General features: G+C 47.5%; 1 protein-coding gene across 1 annotated transcript in view; it reads right to left on the bottom strand.

Moving 5' to 3' along the window:
- Positions 1 to 24,447, bottom strand: part of LOC113254695 (AGBL carboxypeptidase 4) — a 180,037-nt gene that overhangs the window by 70,729 nt on the left and 84,861 nt on the right. The window contains exon 5 of the mRNA XM_057310255.1: positions 22,512 to 22,623. Within this exon, the coding sequence (XP_057166238.1) occupies positions 22,512 to 22,623 (112 nt within the window). The remainder of the gene's footprint in view (positions 1 to 22,511; positions 22,624 to 24,447) is intronic.

The following is a 24,447-nucleotide window of genomic DNA, read 5'->3' as shown; positions in this document are numbered from 1 at the left end:
ATTCATTCTATATCCTTTCTTTTCTTTCTTTCTTTCTTTTTTTTTTTTTTAAGATTTTATTTATTTATTTGACAGAGAGAGACAGCCAGCGAGAGAGAGAACACAAGCAGGGGGAGTGGGAGAGGAAGAAGCAGGCTCCCAGCGGAGGAGCCTGATATGGGGCTTGATCCCAGGACTCTGGGATCACGCCCCGAGCTGAAGGCAGACGCCCAAAGACTGAGCCACCCAGGCGCCCCTATCCTTTCTTTTCTTTCCTCAGTTTTCTTCATTTCCCTCTGACTTTTATTTTCCCGGTGGATTCAGATGCCTTGTAATTCTCTTCCTGACTCTCCCTTCTCTCCCCACACTCCCTCCCTGCTGGCCCCATTCTCGAGCCCAGGAAGCCAGCTCCTGGGAGATGAGGAGTCACTCTTTCCCCCCTACACTCGTGCGTGCACACAATCTGGAAGAAAGGGGGCATCAGATGCAACCAAGCGGCTCTCCACATGCTTGAGCACAGGAAACCATCCCATAGCAGAGGAGCAGGGCGGCAGCTGACTCTCCTCCCTGACCGCCTGGGCAGCGCCCCCCCCCCCCCCGCCCCAGGCCATAAACACCCGCTAGGGATTGGGCCAGAGCCTTCGTTGAGAGGGAACGCTCACTGCCAAGCCTGCCCAGCTCTGTCAGCTGCCCTGATATCTGTGTGTGAGAAAGTGACCGGCGCCCAGCCCTCTGGCAGCCTGACAAATGGCTGAGAAGCAGGCCTGAGGCTCCCTGGCAGAGGCCCAGGGCTGCGAGCTTCAGGGAAGGGTGGGAGAGAAGGGAATCTCCTGTCAGATGGCCTGACTTCAAGGCAGGGAGCAGAGAGAGCACGAAAGAGCCGGGGAGGGGAAGAGGGTCATAGGGAAAGACCTCGGGCTTGCCAACGCCCACCTCAGCCCGAGGGTAGAGAGCTGGAGGGATTAAGTGCACACTCCGGGGACAAGTATTGTCTTTAGGACTACAGGGATAATGCATTTGTTTCTCACCCGTAAAATGGGGATAATGATACTAATAATATCTAGCCGTGGTGAGAATAGAGTTAATACAAATATATACATATATATGTATACATATATATTTATTTATTTATTCTAACCCAGCAGTCCTTGCCATTTCATGAGAATGCATTACTCATTTAATTTTCATGTAAGCCAGAGCTTTACATATTGTCGTCATTTAAAAGATAAAGTTTCAGAGAGGATGCCTCACTTGCCCGTGGTCACACAGCTGAATAAGAGAAGGGATTTAAAAACCAATCTGCAAAACTGCAAAACACATGCCTGTCATCAGCAGGCCATACTCTAGATGAGGATTTTGTGTGCCTCTTTGCCCCTACGTGCCTCTACCGCTATAAAGGAAATAAGACTTTTTTTTTTAACTCCCTAATCAGAAAGAAGCAAACACAAACTCAAGATAAAAATCAATCCCCTTATTTTTAAAGTTTAAGTGCTGCAACATTCCCCAACGGGGGAAAAGTAAAATAAACAGCTAGGCTCAGAAACAGGGAGCTCTCTTGGCCCTGGGAGGCTGAGAAGGGGGCTGCGGTGGGAGCTGAGAGGAATGAAAGTTACAAAAGCAGAGTGGGGACAGCCGCTGGCTCCACCCACTGAGGGCCCGCTGCTGGGCAGGGTGGGGCTGCTCTTGGCGGGAATCAGTCACAGAACAGAACCATATTCGTTAATTCAGGGAAATTCAAATCAAAACCACATTGAGATACCACCATACTCCAGTTAGAATGGCAAAAATGGACAAGGCAAGAAACAACAAATGTTGGAGAGAATGTAGAGAAAGGGGAACCCTCTTATACTGTGGGTGGGAATGCAAGTTGGTGCAGCCACTTTGAAAAACAGTGTGCAGGTCCCTCAAAAGGTTAAAAATAGAGCTACCCTATGATCCAGCAATTGCACAACTAGGTATTTACCCCAAAGATACAGACGTAGTGAAGAGAAGGGCCATATGCACCCCAATGATCATAGCAGCATTGTCCACAATAGCTAAATCGTGGAAGGAGCCGAGATGCCCTTCAACAGATGACTGGATAAAGAAGATGTGGTCCATATATACAATGGAATATTACTCAGCCATCAGAAAGAATGATTACCCACCATTTGCATCAACATGGATGGAACTGGAGGAGATTACGCTAAGTGAAATAAGTCAAGTAGAGAAAGACAATTATCATATGGTTTCAGTTATTTGTGAAACATAAGGAATAGCATGGAGGACATTAGGAGAAGTAAGGGAAAAAATGAAGAGGGGGAATCAGAGGGGGAGACAAACCATGATAGACTATGGACTCTGGGAAACAATCTGAGGGTTTTAGAGGGGGTGGGGGTGGGGGGATGGGCTAGGCTGGTGATGGGTATTAAGGAGGGTACAGTTGCGTGGAGCACTGGGTATTATAAGCAAACAATGAATCACGGAACACTACATCAAAAACTAATGAGGTACTGTATGGTGACTAACATAACATAATAAAAACAAAAACAAATACGGAGCCCCTAGGTGCGTCCCACACTGCGCTGAGTGCTGGCATGAAGAGATAAACCAGCCCCAGTTCCTGCTGCAGGAGTTTGCCCTCTCAGGCCAGACGGAGGCAGAAATCAGGCAGCCCCAATGCAGGGTGGTGAGGGTGGTGACAGAGCCCAGTGGCACAAGGGCAGGGAGAACACAGAGCAAAGGCACCTGACCCCGGGGACGGCTGGGGCACCGCAGGTTCCCTGGAGAAGTGGGGTCTAGGTGGGGAGTGTAGGACCCATTGAGTTATATAGATGAAGGTGAGGAAAGGCAAGGGGGGTCCACCCCCTATAGAAGCTCAGAGCCAAGGTCTGAACATTGTCGCCATTGGAAGATGAAAGTGACACCCCTTGAAATCCTACAACTTAGAAACAATGACATTTTTTCCCACATGCACAGACAAACCTAAGGATAGCTGCTGGCTGAATAGATGGCTAAATAAAAAAGCTTCTTTAAAAACAGAATATACTATAAATATTTCCATCTACAGAGGTATTGAATTCAATTTTTCTTAAATTTAACAGAACTTAAAATAATCATCTTTACTAACAAAACAAAACAAAAAACAACCTGTTCCCTCACAAGAGACATTATTTCCTAAAAGATATTTCTAAGATTAAAAAAAGAAAAGATTATGAGAAACACTAAGAGGTTGAAGCCATTCTGGCTTTTTTAAACTACAGGTTTGAGTTTTAGTGGAAACACGTGAGGGAAGAGAGAGGTCAGTCACTTACCTAAGGTCACACAGCTAGCCTGTGGTGTACATAGAACTCGAACTCAGATATATCTGATTTCTTCTATCATTATCATTTGCTCCCCGAAGCCAACTTTCTCATTTTAAAGATCAGAAACTAGAGTCCAAAAAGGGCAAGTGACTTCCCTGAGTCATATTTTGTTCGGGCAACAGTAATTTCGGTGGATCAGATCCTTGCTCTTGACTGTTCTCTCTCCCCCGTAACAAGGGGTCTCCTGCTGTCATTTGTTTGTCTGAGAATCCAAGAGGACTCTACGCATATCCCCACCTCGCTGACCTCAGCCTTGGCCTTGGGACACGCTTTGCTCAATGGGATGTGAACAGCCATGACATTTGCCCCTTCTGTGTGGACACTTTGAACGGGGCTGTATTTCTGCCCTCTGCCATGAAAACGGCCTAACCTAGATGGGGAAACACTTTCAGCCTGGGCACCGGATGAGAAGCGAGGTGGAGCTGCGCGCAGTGCGGCCGAGCTGGGGCTGACCAGCGTGCAGCGTGAGCACGGATGAAGTGTTTGCCGTGATAAGCTACCAGGCTCCTGGGGTTGTTTCCACGGCAAAGCCGATACATTCCGCACGGGTTCTTGCAGAAATCTGCTTGCTTTTCTCCTGCTCCAAGTTGCCTCCGATGGTGAAACAATTATGAACTCAGGCCATGAGGGTAAGGACTGTGTAGGTGAACATTTTAAGCACCAAATGGGTAAGAAATAATTAGAGAAAGAGTTGAAAAGTATGTGGTACAGGAGGAAAAACCAGGTGTCCAAGGTCCAGATTTCCAAGGTCACCTTCTGATGAGAAGAAACTGGTGGTGGAAGCCCACTCTTCTGTCCAAGAGCCCGAGATGAGTCAGACGTGGCAGTTTCCTTCTCGCACTTCTGCCACAGAAAGAACCATCGGTACTAACTAGAAGACATGCGCACCCCCAGGCACCTGGTTCTGAACCGGAAGATGCTACGGAAAAAGAAGCAGTAAATGCCACCAAATGAATCTAGGCCACCAAATCACTGTGTGACCTTGAGGAGGTCATTTTCCGTTTGGCATCAGTGTTCTCATTTGTAAAATGAAGAGGTTGAATGAGAATCTCTCATTTTCCTTCTGGCCCTGACATGCTATGATTTGATTGTCTCTAACTCATTAGTCCCAACTGGCTTGAATGGGACCCGGTGGTATTGAGGATAATCGTAGGAATCCATCAAAATGTAGCCCAAAGAAGGTAATCTTGAGACTTGAGTGAGATAAAGCAGGGAAAGTGCTTTGCATTCGGAGGTGGGCGAAGGGCTCTATTGTGTGCTTTTTCATGGAAAAGAGGTGGGCAAATGTGCCCCCTACCCCCTAGCTTGCATTCCTCTAGCAGCCCCCCCCAACTTGTAACATCTGGCAATCTCTCAGGCTGTTCTACCTCATCCTCTCTCCTCTCAGAGAGAAAAGTAGCTCTAAACCAAAGGATGATGGGATGACACAGTGTGAGACACAAATAACGTGCTGGGGGAGGGCAAAGGGCAGAGAGGAGCAATCCTGACTTCAGAATTCAACAGATCTGGGTTGGAATCCCTGTGTCTCTTTTTGCTCATATATAAAATGGGGGGGGGGATTCTTACTTTACATGGTTGTCTTCAGAATTAAATGATGTAAAAAGCTTATGGGCACACAGAAGCACTCACTCACATCTGTGACAATGACAGCAGGTGAAACTGAATGCTGTATAGCATCCCTGAGAGCTGGGCAGAGAGGAGGGGTAATGGGCCAGAGAGGGGACTGTGTGGGGTGACAGTGCAGGGGTGAGTATGGGTGCAACGAGGGTGCGGGTGAGGCAAGTGTCCTTTAGTAAAGGAGGAACAGCCAGATAGAGTAACAGTAGAAGTTTCATGCAAGGGAACATCAAGAAATGAGTCTAAAGCTTTAAAGTTGGAGACCCCTAACCCAATAGGTAATGGGGATCCCTGAAGGGCTTTAGGAAATTATGTGAGGAAGTGGTGAGTATGCCCGATGCGTCTTGGGAAAGAAGCTGCAGCCCCACCCAAACCAGGGTGTGGGGAGGGAAAGAGACTGTCACCTCCCCAGAGGAGCCCTGTTGCTGTGCTCATTTGACATAGAAATCTGAGCTGCGGGGAAAACATCAGCCTGCACGTTGAATTAAAGCAGATGTGATTACAGTAGAAAAATTTCTTCAAGACTCTAAAAGTTCAATTTTCTTCTTTTTATCTCTCAAGAGAATTACTGGTTTTAAACGCAAGACAGTGAAAATCCCAGGTAATAAAATGAATCCACAACTCCATTTGCTGACCAGACCTGAGTTAGATTGCTTTTATTACTTGCTTTTCTTTCAGTAACTTTAAGCCCACAACCTCAGTGGGTCTACCCTGGGCCCAAAAGTTTGGTCCTACCATTGGTTATGCCCTTGCTACTCAGAACAGAGTCCTTGAACTAGTAACAGCAGCATCACCTGGTAACTCATTAGAAATGCAGATTCTCAGATCCCATGCCGGACCCTCCGATCGGAATTTGAATTTTAGTAAGATACCCAGGTGTTTCCTGCACATTAAGGTTTAAGAGGCACTGAGTTACACCATGCCTTCAGACTGCAGGAATTCTTTACAACCAGAGGAGGTCAGAGTTGGTCCAACCTCTTCACTGAACTAACGAGGACCTAAGATCCAGAGAGAGGAAAGAACTGGGTTTTCCAAGGTTACGCAAGAAGTAAGTATAATTGGCACAGTAAAGTTAATAACAGGAGACCATGTAATACAATAAAGAAATAACTCTCTAGCTAGCTGGAGCCGAAGCTCAGTGCATTGCAAGCTACTCCGATTTTGGAGTCACCTCTATGCGCAAGATTTACAACCCAGGTGGGCCAGATTAGTTCATCTCTCTGAGCCTCATTTTCTCCTTTTGAGCAAGTGGGAACAATAAGATCCTCCTGATAAGGCTGTGAAGGTTAAGTGAAATAATGTACGTGGAATACTTACCACAGTCCGGGTGCTCACTAGCAAGTAATGGCGATATTGCGGAGATGTGGCCGGAACTCAATGTTGCAGAACCCTACGTACCGTCTTTTCTCCTAATCATAGAATCACCCCAAGTCCTACTAATGGGCATGGGTTCCTAATTTAATAGGGGTTCCCTCTGCAGGATGGATAGTCCCTTCTGCGTGTCCCTTTAGCTCTTGGCTCTCTCATCTCCTGTCATTTAGACACACCTCCAATGGCTGGTTTCCTTCTCTGTCTTCCCCACTAGAGTTTGTCTTGCCTTAGAGAAGGGACCGTGTCTTTTATCTCTGTCTCCCCAGAGCACATCATAGTAGATGTGCTGGCAGATGGAAAGAGTGAGGGATGGAAGAGAGAGGGGAGGAAAGAAAGAAGGAGGAAGGAGAGGAGGGGAAAGAGGGAGGGAGCTGGGAAGATGTTGAATGTTGGAAGGCAACCATTTTAGAGCATGATGGATTCATTCAGAGAAATAGCTTGACAGTACAGAATTCATCTTTTTATGACTGTGACAACACTAATACATTTATTTCCCTTCTGAAATTAACTTTCTAATATTAAGAAAGGTCAAGATGAACTGCCACAAAATGAGACATTTTGTCATTTTTAACAAATTATACCAAAGCAGACTGTCGGATTAAAGGGGTCACCGTTTTGAGGTCTAAACGCTGGTGCTGATTGCATAATCAGAGCTAATGCTTGTGTTTCTCGACTTTCCCTGCCCACAGACCTCCAATAGCTCCCTTTGGCCCAAAAGACAAAACTCAAATATCTCAGCCAGGTGTTCTGAGGCCCTTTAGAATCTGATCACTTTTTAAAAAATCCATTCCTTCCCCAAAGGGACATTCTAACCAGCCAGACCCATCTCCTTCCTGCTATTCTCTTCCTCCTACATGGCTTTGCTCATGTGATATCTCTTGTCTTAATTGTCATTTCTCCTACTGGATGCTCACGGAAAGTCTCTTTGTCCTTTCTCTGCCCTACCCATCCAACCCACTTGCTGGCCCCTTGTTCCTCAGGATTTGACACTTCTGTTCTTTAGCCTTGAGTTGGCCTTGATCATGGCTTCAATGCTGAGTTCCCTCTGCCTCACCCACGTCGTGCTCTACCCTACCCTGAGGCATTTGGGGAAGACTTGGAGGTCTGCAAGAGGACACTGAATATGGGTACTCCATTAAAGGGAAAAAAGAAAGAAGAGCCATAACTCTGCCCTGTTCCTCCTGTTCCCTTCTTCCTTTGATGTATCCATTTGTGTGCTTGTCCCTGGGCAGGACTGGGGAGCCATCTGGACTCACTCAGAAGAATGAAAATTAAACCCTGACTCTGTCTCTTGGGAAAATTACTTAATAACCATAGGCCTTAGTTTCCCCATTTACAAAGCAAAACACATAATCCCTACCTCACAGCATTATAGCAAGCACCAAATGAGTGCTTGTATGTGATTATGCTCTGAAAACTATACATCTTTGTGACAAATTAATGAAAATAATTAGGACGAGATCCATGTGCTAGTGACTCACCCCCGGGGGCCAACAGTGCATGTGCTCCAATATGGTAGAAGTCACAGGGACCTGAGTTTGAGTCCCAGCTCTATAGTACTGTCTCATTGCGCAACCTTGAGCAAGCCAGTCCCTGCCTTGGGCTTATGTGTTCTCTCTCTATTCTCTGTCTATGAAAGGTTAGTTTGGAGCACCTCTTCAGTTTTTCCAGCCTGTGGTTCTCTGGCTCCATATAGGGGTCTAAGAACCCAGAGTCCGGAATGAAGTTACTAATTCAACATTAAAAGTGACTGCATTGGAATTCGCCAGCCTCATTCGAGACCCAAGTCCTGATTTACTTGGAATGTTCAACTCCTGGACTTCTCAAACCAAGTGTTCCTCACAGTGGTTGGGGGAGGGGCAGGGTATCCAAAGTAATGGCATAAACCTGGTATTCCATTTACAATGTCAACTGAATCTAAAGACAATGGGGAGAATTCTGAACATTTGCTACTCAGAGGTGTCATCATATTCAAGAAAAAAAGCTAAATCAATAGAACTCCTCTCTTCTAGGCTCGCTATTTACGTGTCTTTTAGAAATGAAAGAGGAGGGGCGCCTGGGTGGCATAGCGGTTAGGCGTCTGCCTTCAGCTCAGGGTGTGATCCCGGCGTTATGGGATCGAGCCCCGCATCAGGCTCCTCTGCTATGAGCCTGCTTCTTCCTCTCCCACTTCCCCTGCTTGTGTTCCCTCTCTCGCTGGCTGTCTCTATCTCTGTCGAATAAATAAATAAAATCTTTAAAAAAAAAAAAAAAAAGAAATGAAAGAGGAGACCCTCTGAGCGATGTTGAGCCCCCTGCTGGCTGCTCTGGCCCTGGGGACCGCTCACCCTATGCTGTGCTGCGGAAGTGGGCCCTGGGGTCACATGGCTCTGACTTCCATTTCCAGCTCTGCTACCCCCAGTTGTATGACCTTGCGGGTTCTCTCCTCTTTTTATTTGTTCCTTCCTGCCACTGACATTTTACTGATGTGTTAGGTATTGTGCCCTGGGCAAGAGATTGCAGAGGTGACAGAGATACAGTTCTATCCTTCAAGGAGTTCACAGCTGAGGAGAGAAAACAAGTGCATAAACCAATCAGGGCGATGCGGAGTGATAAATGTGCTTGCCAGGGGAGACTGCGCTTGGGTTGGGGAGTTATGGGGGGTCATCCACGCTGAGCCTTACTTGCCTCACCTGAGAAACAGGGATAATGACGCCCATTTCATACGGCTGTTTTATGGATTAGATGAGGCAATGCCTGGCACACAACAGATGCTCAGTAAATAGCAACACCTTCCCCCTTGCCTACTCCCGCCCCCACCCCAGGGTACTGAAGAGCTGTTTTCATCAGCCCCCTTTGCTCCAGAAGATCCAGTCACATAGCACAGATGTCTATTAAAGACATGCCTTAGCAGTTGGAGGATTTTTCAAGGTCACAGCCTGGAGCTAAACTCTAACAGGAAAGAAACTGTCCATTTGTAACTGGGAGGCTGAGTAAGTCGACTTTCCTGACTGCTGAGTGTGTGCTGGTCTTGCCAGGAGTTTAAAGAAAAGCTTTGGCTCTGACAGGCCCTGTAGGCACAGCCAGAGAGAGGCCATTTCTGTTAAGAGGACTTAGCCGCCCATCAGCGTCCAAACTCCACCTTCCAGTGAGCCCTTGTTCAGAGCCTCGGCTGGTGAAACCTGATCCAAGCCACACCGAGGTCTGGAATTGTCCAGGAGAGGGTTCCTGAGGATTACGTTCCCTGGTACTCACTTCATTTTTTTAAAAAAGATTGATTGATTTGTCAGAGAGAGAGCGAGAGCATAAGCACGGGGAGCAGCAGAGGGAGAGGGAGAAGCAGGCTCCCCGCTGAGCAGGGAGCCCAATGCAGGACTTGATCCCAGGATGCTGGGATCATGACCTGAGCTGAGGCAGATGCTTAACCCACTAAGCCAGTCAGGCGCCCCTGGTATTCACTTTAGAACCGTCCTTGCTGTCCTCATCCCTTAGGGATTATAATGAGTTGCCTCCGCCACCCCCCCTCCCCACAGGGGCACATACCCACACCCTAGAAATGACAGAAATCCTCTTGCCCTCTGAAGGTTGAACTGTAAAATTCACCCAGAATGGATTAGAACAGACAAATACAGGAAGCCTTAAGAGAGAAAGCCTCCCACCCCTGGAGCCTCTGAGCTTACTATCACGCAATTAAAAGTATTATTAGCTCAGCTGAAGAAAGACTTGCAGATGGGAGTTGGGGAGTGGTCAGAGAAGCCAAGATAAGGGTGAGGGCCTGCTCCCTGTCTTTTAAGACCTATTTGCAAAGCCATTTCAATAACCAGACCTATAGCTATTTTGTAAATACTACAGTTTAAAGATGGTGATAATGTTCGGAAATTAACATTGAAACATCGGCTATTATACACTACTAGATTGGAGCTTGTAATAAGAATGAATGCTAACTCTTATCGAGTGCTTATAATATACCAGCCTTAGAAAATACCACACAAGTGCAGTGTCATTTTCAATCCTTACAACACTCTGTGAAGAGACGCTACTACCCTGTTTCACAGGTCAGGGCACAGAGTCTGAGAGAGGTGAGGCGGTAGACAGAGCCAGAATGGAAGCTGGAGGCAATTTCTGACTGCAGGGTCCTTGCTGTAAATTCCTAGGAGAGTAAAGGGTCTGTTCCCAGTCCTTCCCACTGACAGGGCAGTGCTTAAAGGTCAAGGACTTAGCAGACTGAAAAGAGAACAAAATAGGAAGAAAGGGCAGGATTTGAGGTTTGCTCTGGGGAAGTGGGGTCCCTAATATGCTTACCTAGAGGGCAAGGAATTGGCAGACTTCCTAGGATTTTAGGAGCCTGGATATTGGCATCACTGGGATACGAGTTCTGAGCAGAGGGCAGTAGGGATACAGTGGATGGATGGTTGCATGGAGGGACAGATAGAGGGACAGCTAGTCCCCAGACAGATGCACAGATGGGCATCAACTGACCCCAGTTTCCTTCTAGAATGTGGGCTGGGCTGGCTGCCTCAGGTTCCAACCCTAGGGATTGGCCCAGCACTAAGTAGCCGCCTCAGGAGTTCGGTTCTGTTTTATAAAATGAGGTCCTTCCTTATACCTGGGTGGCCAGGTCCCCTCCTCCTTCCATAAATTTTTTTTTCTTCCAATTTTAAAGTTAAAATATACTTGTAGAAAATTGCTGGGAAATAAAAAAAAAAAGCAGAGAAGAAGGAAACAACCCTAGTACCCAGAAATACCACTGTTAATATCTACTTCACATTCATTCTTTTGTGTATGCTTTAAACCTAGTTGTTATATGTCTTAACATATAATACATATGCAACTTTGTCTTCTGCTTCTTTTCACTTAAAATTATAGCATAGGCATTTTTACAATATTGTAAACTCTTCATAAACATCCATTATATGAATGTATCATGATTCACTTAATCAGTTTCCCACTGTTTCCCACTGTTAGGCATTGAGATTTTTTTCTCGGTTTTTCACTATTTAGAAGTAATGTGGACTTTTTTTTTCTCGCATAAATCCTTATCCACACTTCAAATTATTTTAGTCTAGGTGTGGAGTACTACAATTGCTGGCTCAAAGCTACAAACACAACAATATATTTCAAACCCCAGAAAGTCATAGTAACATTTTTTTTTTCCCTCCCTTTTGAATTCCATGTCCTTTCTAGTCCCTGATAGAGAGCCCCCTGGATTTCAGGATCAAGTCCAAGATTCCTGGGGTAGCACACTGGACTCTATGACTGGCTTCTTTTTTTTTTTTTTTTTTTTAAGATTATTTATTTATTTATTTATTTATTTATTTGACAGAGATAGAGACAGCCAGCGAGAGAGGGAACACAAGCAGGGGGAGTGGGAGAGGAAGAAGCAGGCTCATAGTGGAGGAGCCCGATGTGGGGCTTGATCCCGTAACGCCGGGATCACGCCCCGAGCCGAAGGCAGACGCTTAACCGCTGTGCCACCCAGGCGCCCCTCTATGACTGGCTTCTGCCTACTGCCTAGCCTTACTTCCCACCAGTTCTCTCCACGTGCTCCCCTCAGTCCAGCACACCGAACTGCTTAGAATTCTCGGAGTCTAGTCACCTGTCTGACACATGTATGCTCATGCACACTGCTCCCTCTGCTTGCAACGCTTCCCCAGTCTGTCCAAACAACTCCTAGTCTTCCTTCAAAACTCACCTCAGAGGTCGCCCTCCCCAGCAAGCCCTGCCTGACCCCAAGTCCAGTGGAGATGACCTGCTTCTCCCACATGGTGTCCAGATTCCTTGCCTGTCATAATGCTCACCACCCTGTCCTGCCATCATTGGTTTATGGAGTCAGGAGCTCTAGGCCAGGGGTTTGCAAACTTTCTCCGGCCACAGAATCCTTTATTCAAACACATTTGTCATACTGATAGAAGTTAACATCTGCTGAGAATATATGTGCCTGGCAAAGTGCCTTCAGCAAGTCCCAGGAATCAGTTCAGTTAATCCTCACAACAACCTCTTCCAAATGAGGAGGCAGACGCTTGGAAAGGTAAGGGACCTGCCCAAGAGAACAAAGCCAGTGAGTATTGAAATGAGATTTAAACCTGGGCCTGAACCTGAGCTCTTAATCACAAAATTATACTGCTCCGGTTAAAATGGAGAGGAGCCCCATGGGAGGGGGTCCTCAGACCTCTTGCAATTTTTCTAGAAACAGTTTGAAAACTGCTGCTCTATTCTAGATCATCAGTTCCTTGAGGGAGGCGACTATTTCCTATTTGCCTTTCTATTCTGGTATATAGTGCCCGGGCTGTGAAAATGTTTATTGAATGGATAAACGCACAATCTCTTTTTTTTGAAGATTACAGGGAAGTTACTCTTTTATCTATATACTTTACTAGCCTTGAAGTGAAGGCAAGCAGTGTGAGCCTGGCATGACTTGCTGAGTGAGAGAGCACCAAGGCTCATTGGCCAGGAGGTCAGGCTGTGTCCAGGCTGATAAGACTTCTCACAGCCGGACACCTGGGACCAGTATGGGACTCGGGAGGTGGGCATTAGAACTTCTGGAGGATGGGGCAGTTTCTTGATGAAAGATTAAACAGCGGAAGCAGTGATTAGTCTGGTCCCTTTCATCAGAATTCAGCTCTCTCCACCACGGTAAATAATGGACTAATTAGGCATCTGGCTTACTTGATTTCCCATGGCTAAGGCCAATTTCTGAAATGCAATATGCTATTTGATGTACCAGCATGAATTCTTCCTGGGCTCCAGAGCCTCCCAACAGCAACAGCCAAAAATAACTCTCGGAGAAGTTCCCCCACATTGAACACAAAACACCCTAAACGTGACTTGTACTCTGTTATAGGCTGGATAGGCTGAGAGCCTAAGGGGGTCACAGGCTGTATGCTGATCCCAACCGGCTCAAACCAGGGGCCTGAAAGGGGAGGAGTTTGCTGGGGGGTGAGAAATGGATAGGATAGGTTAATGGGAAAAGCTCCTGGAAGAGATGACCTGGGGGTATACTGGACTGGTTGGGTAAGTGAAAAGAGGTTATTCTAGGACGATCCACAGAGACTCCTTTTTAGCTCATTGTGGCTGGATAATTGGATAACCATGGGATAGGGAAAATGGAGAAGCAAGCTTGGTCCAACTCAGGAATGAGGGTAAGCTGAACAGCTACTAGGAACAGAGAGAATGTAAAGAGAATTTTAGAATTTGTGGCTTTGCGATGGAGATCCTACATGGATGGATTCTAACAGTCTAGAATTTCTGAATTTCTGAGCTTGAGAAAAAAATTCCATATGTGGGAGCTCTCAGTGACAAGGGATCAGCAGGGGCAAAAGATGAAGGAAAGAAGATGAGTCCCCAAACACTCATCAACGGCCTCCTAAGTGTGGGTCTCTGCCAGGTAACGGAAGTAAAAGCTGAAAAAGAGCTTCTGTCTGTGACAAGCTTCGTGTAAAGGAGGCAGGGAAACTATCACTAAAACGCAGCAGGATTTGTGCTGTAACCAGGGGCTCACCGGCGCTGGGGGTGCCTACAGAAATGCAAACAGCACCCTTTCTGGAGAGACTGTGTTTTAATCAATGCTTAAGACATTCTCATCGAGCTACCAGTGAGCAGCCAGTTATGGCCATGGAAGCAGGGAGGTGAAGGCAGATCCTTGGCTCTGAAGGGGTTTGCAATTGAACTGAAAAAATGGAAACCAGAGGACGTCCGAGGAGATTTTACCATGGCACCAAGCCCACAGAACATACTCCATGGTGTTTATGGAATAAACCACTAGATAAAAGAAGCAAAGTCTGATGCTAGAAGAACAAAGCAACAAAATGCTTTGTGGGCCAAAGGGCTCAAGGAAATCTTAGAGAAGGGGGGCCTGGAGGTAGTTCTGAAGATTAAGTAGGATTTGGAGAGTGACTTCTTGTGTCTCTTGACTTGACATACTTTTCCTCCTCTTCACTCAGCAAGTTCCCATCCCTCCTTCAGAACCCTGATCAGATGTTAATTCTAGGTCTTGGTGAGTGGATTTCTTCTTTCCTGCCTGTCTTTCCTCTCTCGCTCTCACCCAAGGCACATTCGTGGAAGACCTGTGCCCTGTACTGGGTATCAGGGATCAGAAACAGCTAAGGTGAAGTCTAAGACCTCAGTGGGATCCCAGTCTGCGCTGGGGTATGGGAGCTTGAGGAAGCGGGGCCCATGAGGTAGGTGCTGTAATGGCCACATGCATAAAATATTAGTGGCTCCATTTCTCATATATTTACTCTTGAAGGCTATTTATAGATACATAAGAGAGAAATCCCATGGGACGGGCATCCCAGTTGCCAATACGGAAAATGAGACACAAAGTTTAGTTGACCCACCTCAAAGGGAAGCTGCTGGAAGCTTCGCTGGCCTCCATGCCATTGAAACAATATGCATCTAGGTAGTTGATGAGAGGCATTCAGAATCTTTCAGGATGAAAAGATGTTAGAGAAATTGAAGGAAACAATCGGCTGGACAGGAATATTACTCTGAAGTGAGAGAACCATCCCTCCACCCGGCTTGCTGCCCGAGTGAAAGTTATAATCCAGAGTGTTAGAAAAACCATGTCTTTTATCACAGGTGGGAGAAGTTGCCCTTTAGAAAAGTAATGATTTCTCTTAAAATTTCTTAAAGTTTCAAAACCCATCTCAAACTATTGTAGGAAATAGGGTAAAAATTTCATGGACCAGAAGCACCCTGTGTTCTCAGAGCCCCTGCACAGTCTTTCCTTCCATACTGAACCTTTCCCCTAGTGGCTGTTACTGACTTCCTGGGCCATGCTGGTAGGAGAGGAAGACTATTTGAGGAAACCTCAGTGTGTGATGTCTGGCTGTGGTGTGAGTGCATTGAGCCTACCCCTCATGAAACCTCCAGCAGCTGGCTGGGGTCTGCACACTTCCACAGGGCATTCCTCTTCTCCACCTTTATAAACACTTTATGTTCACATACATCGGGTCTCTCTCCAACCTGTGGGTAAGCAGGTCAAGGGCTTAACCTTCCCTTCCAGCAGATGAGCGCCCCGAGGCTTAGGAGACTGACATTTATGAGACACCCGCCGTGTGCTAAGCACCTTCCTAGGCATTCACCCCAGTCTGTCACTGGCAGCAGCCTGACTTCTGTGCCTTGTCGTGGAAATCCTGCCCATCAGTGGAGACTTCACAGCCAACAGCCAGCTCCAAAATGATGCAGAGGACCCAATGGGCCTTGTGGAATCATCCTTCAGTATAGACTGGGGTGCAGTGTATAGACTGGGGTGCAGTGAGGGGGTAATGAAAGGCCCAGAGAGGGGAAGAGACTTGCCTCGGAGCGCCAAGCAAAGCAGTGGTTCGTCCACTCTGGTGGGGGGTGGCTAGTGTTCTCCGCCTCTCTCGGGGCCACAAAGACAAGCTGCCACAGCTTTAGCTGCGCCCCCTGCAGGGGACCTTTGGGGTGATACAGAGACATGGGGATGGAACAACAGTTTGGGAACCTGCAGTCCAGATGCCTGAGCTCCCTAGGCCTCAGGGAGACCATGTGCTAAGGCCCTAGGGATGTGGTTTTCACGGGTGGTACTGCCTTCTCCTAGGGGGGATAAGCATCCTGCCACAAGGGGGAGGACTTTCTCAGCGCAATGCCATAGCTGTGGCCTGCTGCCTTCCTGGTTTGCCCTTAAGTATATATGTGGGTGGCGATAGGGTGCCCCAACCTTCTACCCCCGTGCTTGCCAAGATGGCTTTAGCCCTTCCACCAGCAAGGTTTCCAGGCTGTCAGGCACGAACACACAGGTGCCCCTTGGTTTCTAGTGAGGAGCTGCCATCTCAGGGCCTTCTGAGCTGGCGGCCCAGGGAAACCTCTGCCCCTGCTAAGAGCAGACCTCCTGGGCCCCTTCCTGCCGGTTTAACCACATGGGGAAATTGTGCCTGGCTGTGTGTTTGTGTATATGTTCTTTGTGTGATTATGTATAACTCGACACCTGTCTATCCGGTGTGTACCATGTCTATCTTTATGTATGTATGTTCTGTTCTATGTATGTGCATGTAGGCCTTTCCTGCATGTCTCCACGTTGTGCGTGCGTGCGTGTGTGTTTTCCGTGCAGTGTGACTGAGTGCCAGTTGTGTGTGTGTTAGATGACCATGTCACCCACTGCTCCGTTGGCCATGCAGATGTGTTATAACTTATTTATTTATTTGACAGAAAGAGAGCAGTTTCTCTTGAGGGCTAGAGGAGGCAAGCGAGGGAAAAAAACCCAGCCCTGCGTTGCTCTATTTTAAAAACTGCTCCATGTTGTTATGGCAGCTAATTTTCCTTAAATGATTTAAGGAAACAGATCTGTCTAAGAGCTACAGCCAAGTTGTTATAGCAACACAGGCCTTTCTCCTCCAGGAAAAGGGGGGAATCCCCCCCCAGAGCATAGAAGCCTCTCACAAAAGCAACCCTTGGGCTCTGAGAAACGGGGGGCAAAGGAAAGGGCAGGAGGGGACCCACTCACCTCCCACTGCCCGTTTCCAGGGATTCTCCTTAGCAACTGCCCTCACCGCTCTCCAGTTCGGATCGCATTGTCCTTCCCCTGCATGACACAAGAAGCACCCGATGGGCCTCTCTTCTTTCACTTCGTTGCATCACCTTTGATCCACTCTCCACACTGCCGCTTCTCCAAGTTTCTCAAGCACGTGTCATTCAGCGTAATGGTCTCTGTGGTGCCATGTTCCCTGCTACGTGCTGGATAATCACAGGCCATGTCCTTGAAGGGCACGCCGGGAACGTTGGCCTTTATTCCATGAGTAATGGGGAGTCCTTGAAAAGTCTTAATCGGGATAGAGACCCACTTGGATTTAAATTTTAGAATGACTCTAGAGTTTCTAAATTGGGGGACTGAGTAGACGGAAATACTATTCATTGATCTCTGTCTCCCTTGCTCAAACGTTTTTGATGGCTCTCCGTTGATGACACTGATTCTCAAGAATGAGAGAGGGTGTATGCTGGAACATTTCTAACTAGTGGCGTTTTGTTCCATGGCCTTGATTTTTTTTTTTTACAGTCATAATACTTAATTCAATTAAAAATCAATTTAAAAGAGGGCCTAAGAATTTGATTTTATTTTATTTAGTTATTTTTATTTATTTGAGAGAGAGAAAGAGAGAGTGAGCACAAGCAGAGGGGAGAGGGGCAGAAGGAGAGGGACAAGCAGGCTCCCCAGTGAGCAGGACCCTGGGAGCATGACCTGAGCCAAAAGCAGACACTTAACCAACTAAGCCACCCAGGCGCCCCAAGACTTTGATTTTAATGAGAAGAGAACATTGGGCCATAGGAAGAAGCCAAATTCCTTGACTCCCTGCTCAAACTCACCCATGAGCTTCTTCACACCGGCCTCTCAGGCCACCCTCTTGCAGCTGCCTGTCACGAATCCTGCACACCAGCCCCAGGAGCTGAGGCCTCTCACCTCCCTTCCACTGCTCATCTCTCCCTGGAATGCCCTCTCCCCTCTCCCTGTAACCTCCCTCATCCCTAAACCATAGCCACCGGATGAACAATTGCCCATTTCTAGAGGCCCAGTCCAAAGTCCTTGAGAAAACTTCCTCAGATCCCCTCAGACACACACACACACACACACACACACACACACACACGCACACATTGGATTAATCTCTCCCAGCCCCATATTTCCAAAGCATTACATTTTCTCTATTATAGCACACCTTCCTGGCTGCCTTGGATGAAAATTGCTCGTAAAGGCCTGGCCTTCCCATCAGGCTGAGAGTTCTTCCAGCCTGAGATCCTGCCCCATTAATCTCTGTAACTCCAGGGGTTATGGAGGGTCTTGCACGTGGGTACATTGAGAAATGCATGCTTCATCCAATTAACTGAGCATTGTAAAGCAACACCTGCTTTTTTATCTCTGCCACACACTTCTCTGGGTGTGCCTCTCGGGCAGATAGTTAGGTGTCAGAAGATCTACAGATGGGTGGTCCTAGGAAGCCCATCTGTAAATGGGCTTAACTTTTTAAGATTGTAACTGGACGTAGGTGAGAGAGGAGGGCCCTGTGTGCGCTCTTGCATGTGAGTGACTCTGGTTGTGCGGCTGATGGTGTGATGAAAAGTCACCTTCATACGCTATGGTGTGTGTGCCAGGATAAAGCCAAACTCCCATGGGTAGGGGGTGAGTTCTCACCTGAAAGGTGCTGTCATTTCTGGGGCTAATTACCTGGGGAAGAGGTAGAATACTCAGCCCTAAGATCAGAATGGGAAGGAGAAAGCTGCATGTGGGGTAGAGTTGGAACTGGCTCCCTTGCTCTTTACCAATAGAGGAAATGAAACGTCTAAGCGTAGCTTCTGAACAAAACGTGCTTGGATGGTGGGAAGACAGGGAGCTCTTAGTGGTCAGAGAAGGCTAAGCTCAATGGTGGGTAGAACGGGTGGGCCCTGAGGCCAGGAATGGAGCACATTAGTGAAGACGACCAGAAACCTGTGTCAGAGGAACCAGAGTGGGTGATGCCATCTCAGGTTCTGTCTCTGGGAGTTGAGGACAATCTCAGCAGGCTGCAGGGGGACCTAGGAGAGGGTTTATGTCCACAGACCAGAGCCTGAAGTAAAAGAGGGCCCAGCGCTGGCAGCACCGGCATCTGGGACACTCTGAGGGAGAAGTGAGACGGGGGAGAGGTATGTAGTCTGGTTGCTTCTTTTCATCAGGAAAATCTCATTAAAACCAACTCACAGAGGCTCCGGTTTACTTCATCATTTGCTTAGCACTTACTCTGAGCACCTGCTCAGAGCCAGGTCCCCGCTGGGCACTGGGGACTCTGAGATGCATCAGCCAGACCCTGCCTAGGGACAGTCTGTCACAACTGGTAAACAAAGGCCACACTGTCCACAGGGAGCTGGGCCATAAAACACTTTATAACTAAGATCCAGCATAGTCCTCTGGGTAAAACACTCCCTGGTCAAGATCATCATTTAGTTTCCATGCCCAGAGAGGGGGCAAGGGTTTAGTGAGCAAAGGTCCAGGAAAGCAGCCTTTGAAGTCAATGCCATCATTAACACGAGACAGCAGGCTCCGGTTGCCAGGTGAGAACACAGAAGGGCTCATGCCTGGGACTCACAGTGCAAGCTGGACATATCACTCTTGCTCAACTTCAAAGTCAGCATGTCTAAAGCTTGTCCCCAGGCTCACTGCCCCTTCTGAGTTCCCATCTCAGGAAGGGCAACCACATCTACTCCACTGTCCAGGCCAAACTATGGGCGTCATTCAAAACTCCCTCCTATCCCAGCAGCCAGTCACTAAGCTGCACCCACCTCCCTCCATAATCCCTCTCCAACCCTACAGCAGCAGGCTCGACTGGTCTCCAGCCTCTAGCCTGGTGCCCTCCAAATCCACCCCCTTACAGGCTCCAGAGGCGTCTTTCTGAAATGCAAACCTGATCCTGTCACTTCCCAGCTTAAAATCCTTCCATGCTCCCCAGTCCCGTGAGAATAAAGTCCAAATTGTGCCCTGTATCATAACCATGTCTGGCCCTAGTGCCAGCCACACTGAAGAGACTTGGCAGTCTCCTGAGGATGCCTCCCCCTCGAGGCAGGTACACAGATGTCTCCTGTGCCTGGAAAGCCCTCCCTGCCCTGGGACTCTTTCATGCTTCAGCTCAGGTATGGCCTCCTGGGCTGCGTTCCTTCTACGGGCTCCCTCAGCCCCTGTGCCTTCCTCCCCAAATGCACCTGGGATAAGTGCCTGTAAATGCCTGTCTCCACCAGGCTGTGAGCTTCTTAGGGGTGGTCAGCAGCTCTGATGAGTCCCAGCATCCAGCACGGAACCCAAAGGAGTTCGGTGAGGGACGACAGTGCTCATGGACATCGTCCCTGTCCGCCAGTGAGGGTCTGCTGACTCTCTGCTTGCTGACTCTGTCAAGCAGAAGGCCATTGGGATGGAGGAGTGAGGCCATGAGCATTTAGAAACGAGGCCAGAAGCCGTCCTGGCAGTTCACATAGCTCTGGCTTGAGTGATTACGGTGACATACCTAACAGCAGCGGTCAGGAGGAGAAAGCATGTCAGGATATTAGGGCAGATGCCCTTGGGTACTGCAGTGCCTGCAACTGAACATAGTCAAATGTGACCCTGAATCCAATCCAAATACTGTTTGTTGAGGATCTGCTATACGCCAGGTACTGTGCTAGGTGCTTTGCCGTAGCTTTTAAGTAGAGCGACGGTGTAATTTATCATCTAAACTGGGACACTTCTAAGAGCGAAAGGGGGCACTATTAATAAATACTCTAGGACAACAGGTATAAACAGGAATTGCCCCAGGCAAACCAAAACTTACAACCAGCCTACCCATAGGTCACAGTTTGTGTGCTTCCCTGCCCCCCGTAACTCCACAGACCATTTGTAAATCTATATTCATCAGTATTTACTTATTTAATGTCTATTCCCCCACAATTTGCAAGGGCTAGGGTTCTGTTCACTACTAGAAAAAAATCTCAATGCCTAGTATATAGAAACTACTTGATAAATATTTGCGGAAAGAAGGAAGGCAAGACTGGAGTAAAACCCTGGCATGGAGAGGGGGAGTGGGGAAGAGAGAAAAGAGGGAGGGAGCTGAGATCCTTGACTCCCCTGGTCAGCTTGACTCCCATGTCAAGTGCTCCATGTGCTTGGGTCTTAAAGGAGTGGACTTTCAGGGAAGAACACAGCTTATGCAACAAGCTCAGCCTCTAAGTGTGTTTATTAAGATCCAACCAGCTGACGAGCAACCTATTCATGGAACAAAAAGTGTCTAAACCTCTCTGTCCCCCAGTCTTGGCTGATCTACGTTCTGTCGCAGGGATGAGTGTCCAGTTGTTTGTGAGCGAATCAATGACTTCTCAGTAATGATAGCAATGGCAGGCTGAAGCCTCTTCTCTTTAGCAAACCTAACCCTTCCCTTCCATTCCTCCTCCATGCCCCACCCCCAAGTTCTCGCCTCAGGGACTCATCTAATGCACCCCTTTGTTCAGTGGCTCCCGCTCTATCACATCTCCTATCCTGTGTCTTTTTTTTTTTAAATCATGCCTCATTGTCCTCTCTGTGAATAAAATTTTCTATCTATAAACCGTATTACAGTTGGCATAACAGAATTTGCCATGTTTAATCCAATTCCATTTAACCAATAGTTTATTGAATATTTACAATCAGCCAGATCAGAAAAAAAATGTCAGGGCTATGGCAGTCAAGGGGCCATCAAATCACAGTCATCAAAGTTAGAAGAGACTCAGATGTCACCGCACTCCAGTGTCTTCCAAACAACTGACTCTCCTCTATGTACCATCTTGACAGCGTCATTTAGCTTCAAGTCGAACACTTTCAGTAAGGCAAAGTTCAAAGCTCCTACATCCACCCCATTTCAGGCAGCTCTAATTGTTAAAAAGCGCTATTCTCCATAGGCTTTACCTCTCCTTTGGCTTCCACCCAGGAGATGTCTGTCCTGTCTTCTCTGATAGCTCTTTAGGAATAGAATGATTGTGTTCTGCTTCCTTTCTCTAACCGGAACCTCCATGTCGTCTCCTATTTCTTACAAAGTCTTGCCCCTTTGAGCAGACTCAGTATGAAAACCCCTTGTCCCCCTTCTTTCTGGACTAGCAGGCCCTCTTCTATGGGAACAGGTTCATCATGACCACCACAGCCCCCGACTCCAACCATGTCGTTCCAGTGTGTCTGTCCTGTCCTTACACATCCCTGCCTCTGGGGCCAGAGGTGACTTGCCCAGAGGTGGCCTGTCCCCCAGGCTAGGCCACTCACAGTATTTTGGAACTGGAACTGGAACTAGAAAGTGAGAGTGAATCACTCTCCAGTGGTGGGAGCCAACAGATGTGACACTTGGCACCATGTCTCCTACAGGTGGAAGAGGCCAGTCTACGGTCTTTAGTCATGTGAGATACACTGGTACTCTTGTAATAAATGCTCTATTTTGCTTAAACTAATTCGAGTTGTATTTCTTTTGCTTATAGCCAAAGAACCCTGACAAATGTGAATCTGCTTCACTGTATTTCCTTTATTCCACAAAACCTCCTGAACCCAGCTGAATTTGATATTTTTGAGAGGTGGGGGAAGGTACTTGGGTCTATCCAATTTAAGGACAAGACCAGCAGGTCTCATACCCATCCTGGTATCGACTCTGCACTCCTAATTTGTAGCTCCTACTGGGATTTCCCAGTACAACACTGCCCTTTCCCAGATTAAGCCATAAAACCAGCAGGCGCTGAAGGGGTTTTGTTACTCACTGGGTCATTGTACATCTGGATGATGAGCTGTTTCACTCCGTGCAGGGTAGGGTGGGCCCACGGAGAGGGATCCAGCCAGTGACGGTTCAGGTCAAACCCCATCAGAGAGCACCTAGGTAGGAACCCAGAGTCAGAGTCAGTATGAACAGGACAAACCAAACTTGTCACTTTCAAAATACAGCTAGGAGTAGGAGCAGTCCCTGTCTCACCTACCTAGCATTAATTTTTTGCCAGAGACAGTTTTAAACATTTTACATCTATTAATTCACCTGATGCTTTCAGCAAACCTCTGAAGTCACTACTATTACAATTCCCACCTTATATAAGAAGAAGCTGAGTCACAGAGAGGTTCAAATGTTTCTGTGGAGGAGTCTGACTTCAGTATCCATGCTCTGAGACCACAGACACATGTACATCTCTCATACAGGGCAGTAGAAAGAAGTGCTCGGCTGAAGTCACCGGTGTCCCCATTATTGCTCTCTGTCTCATACCCACAGTTAACCCATTGTCTCTACCTTCAAAATGTATTCAGAACCCAGCACTCTTTCCTCAGCTCCACTGATATCACCTTGAGCTCAGACCAAGTCCTGAGTATTGTTTTTTTTTTTTAAGATTTTATTTATTTATTTGACAGAGAGAGACAGCCAGCGAGAGAAGGAACACAAGCAGGGGGAGTGGGAGAGGAAGAGGCAGGCTCCTAGTGGAGGAGCCTGATGTGGGGCTCGATCCCAGGACCCCGGGATCACACCCTGAGCCGAAGGCAGACGCTTAACGACTGTGCCACCCAGGCGCCCCAAGTCCTGAGTATTGTAACAGTCTCTTACATGGTCTTATTTCTACCCTGGCATCCTCCCAGCCCACCTCTCACCCTACCTTCCTCACCACCTCCATTTTCCACACAACATCCAGGGTGATCCTCTAAAACATAAGTCAGATGATGTCCCTTTTGTGCTCAAATGGTCCCTTTTTGATGCCAAGTAAAACCCCTTACAAGCTACAAGTTCCCATGTGGTCCTTCCCTGCTAACTTCTCTGACTCAGGTCCCACCACCATCCCTCTCACTTCTTCTGTGCCAGATGCTGGACTCCTCATTGTTCTTCCAAACACCAGGGTCATCCTGCCTCGGGGCTTTTGTACAGACTGTCCCCCTGCCTGGAATCCTCTTCCTCCAGATATCTTAGTGACTCATGCTTACTTATTTCAAATCTAATTTCAAATGTCACCTGCTCAGTGGAGCCTCCCCTGACCACCTTCTCCACACTCTCCCTTGAGCACATTAAAGAACTTCACTAGGGCAAGTGCAATCATGACTTCTGGTTCTCCTCTTCTTCCTTCTCTTGCTTCAGATCTACTCAAAGCCCTGCTTATGCTCGGGAAGAGATGTCACCTCCAGATCTCCGTCCCCATGCTGCCATCTGCTGCGTGGCAGTACCTACACACACTATGGGTACTCTCTAGGCCAGTCGAGGCTCGGGTATAATTTCCTGAAACCTGTGCTTACTCACAATTCAAATGATCACTTTCCTTCTCTCTAATCCATCCTCTTCCAATCCCCAGAATGTGTCCCATACAGACCCATCTTGCTTTCCTGATCAAGATTCATCTATGGCTCTCCATCACCTATAAGATAAAAGTCTGTTCTTTGCAGATTTTTAACCAGATTCAAAACTGATGGGGGCCATCTCCTTCTCTCCGTTTTCTGTGCCAAACTGTCCTCCTTTTCCTCCTCTATTCCTCTGTCCTTCTGTTTTACACCCCCATCTCATCTTCCAAGCTCCTTTCTTTCCTTAAGCAATACCATTTAACCCCCTCTCAATTTATTAAATTTGTAGCCCCATCGATCACCCTACTCAGAAAAATAAAGGACTCTACTGGGAACTCACCTCTCCTTCGAGATGGCTGGGGTGGGTATGGGTGGTAAATAATAGTAATTTCC

The sequence above is a fragment of the Ursus arctos genome, unplaced genomic scaffold, assembly GCF_023065955.2.
Source record: "Ursus arctos isolate Adak ecotype North America unplaced genomic scaffold, UrsArc2.0 scaffold_12, whole genome shotgun sequence".
In the NCBI taxonomy this organism is placed as follows: Eukaryota; Metazoa; Chordata; class Mammalia; order Carnivora; family Ursidae; genus Ursus; species Ursus arctos.
Note: the sequence above shows the minus strand (reverse complement) of the source record. Positions and strands in the feature narration are given on the sequence as shown.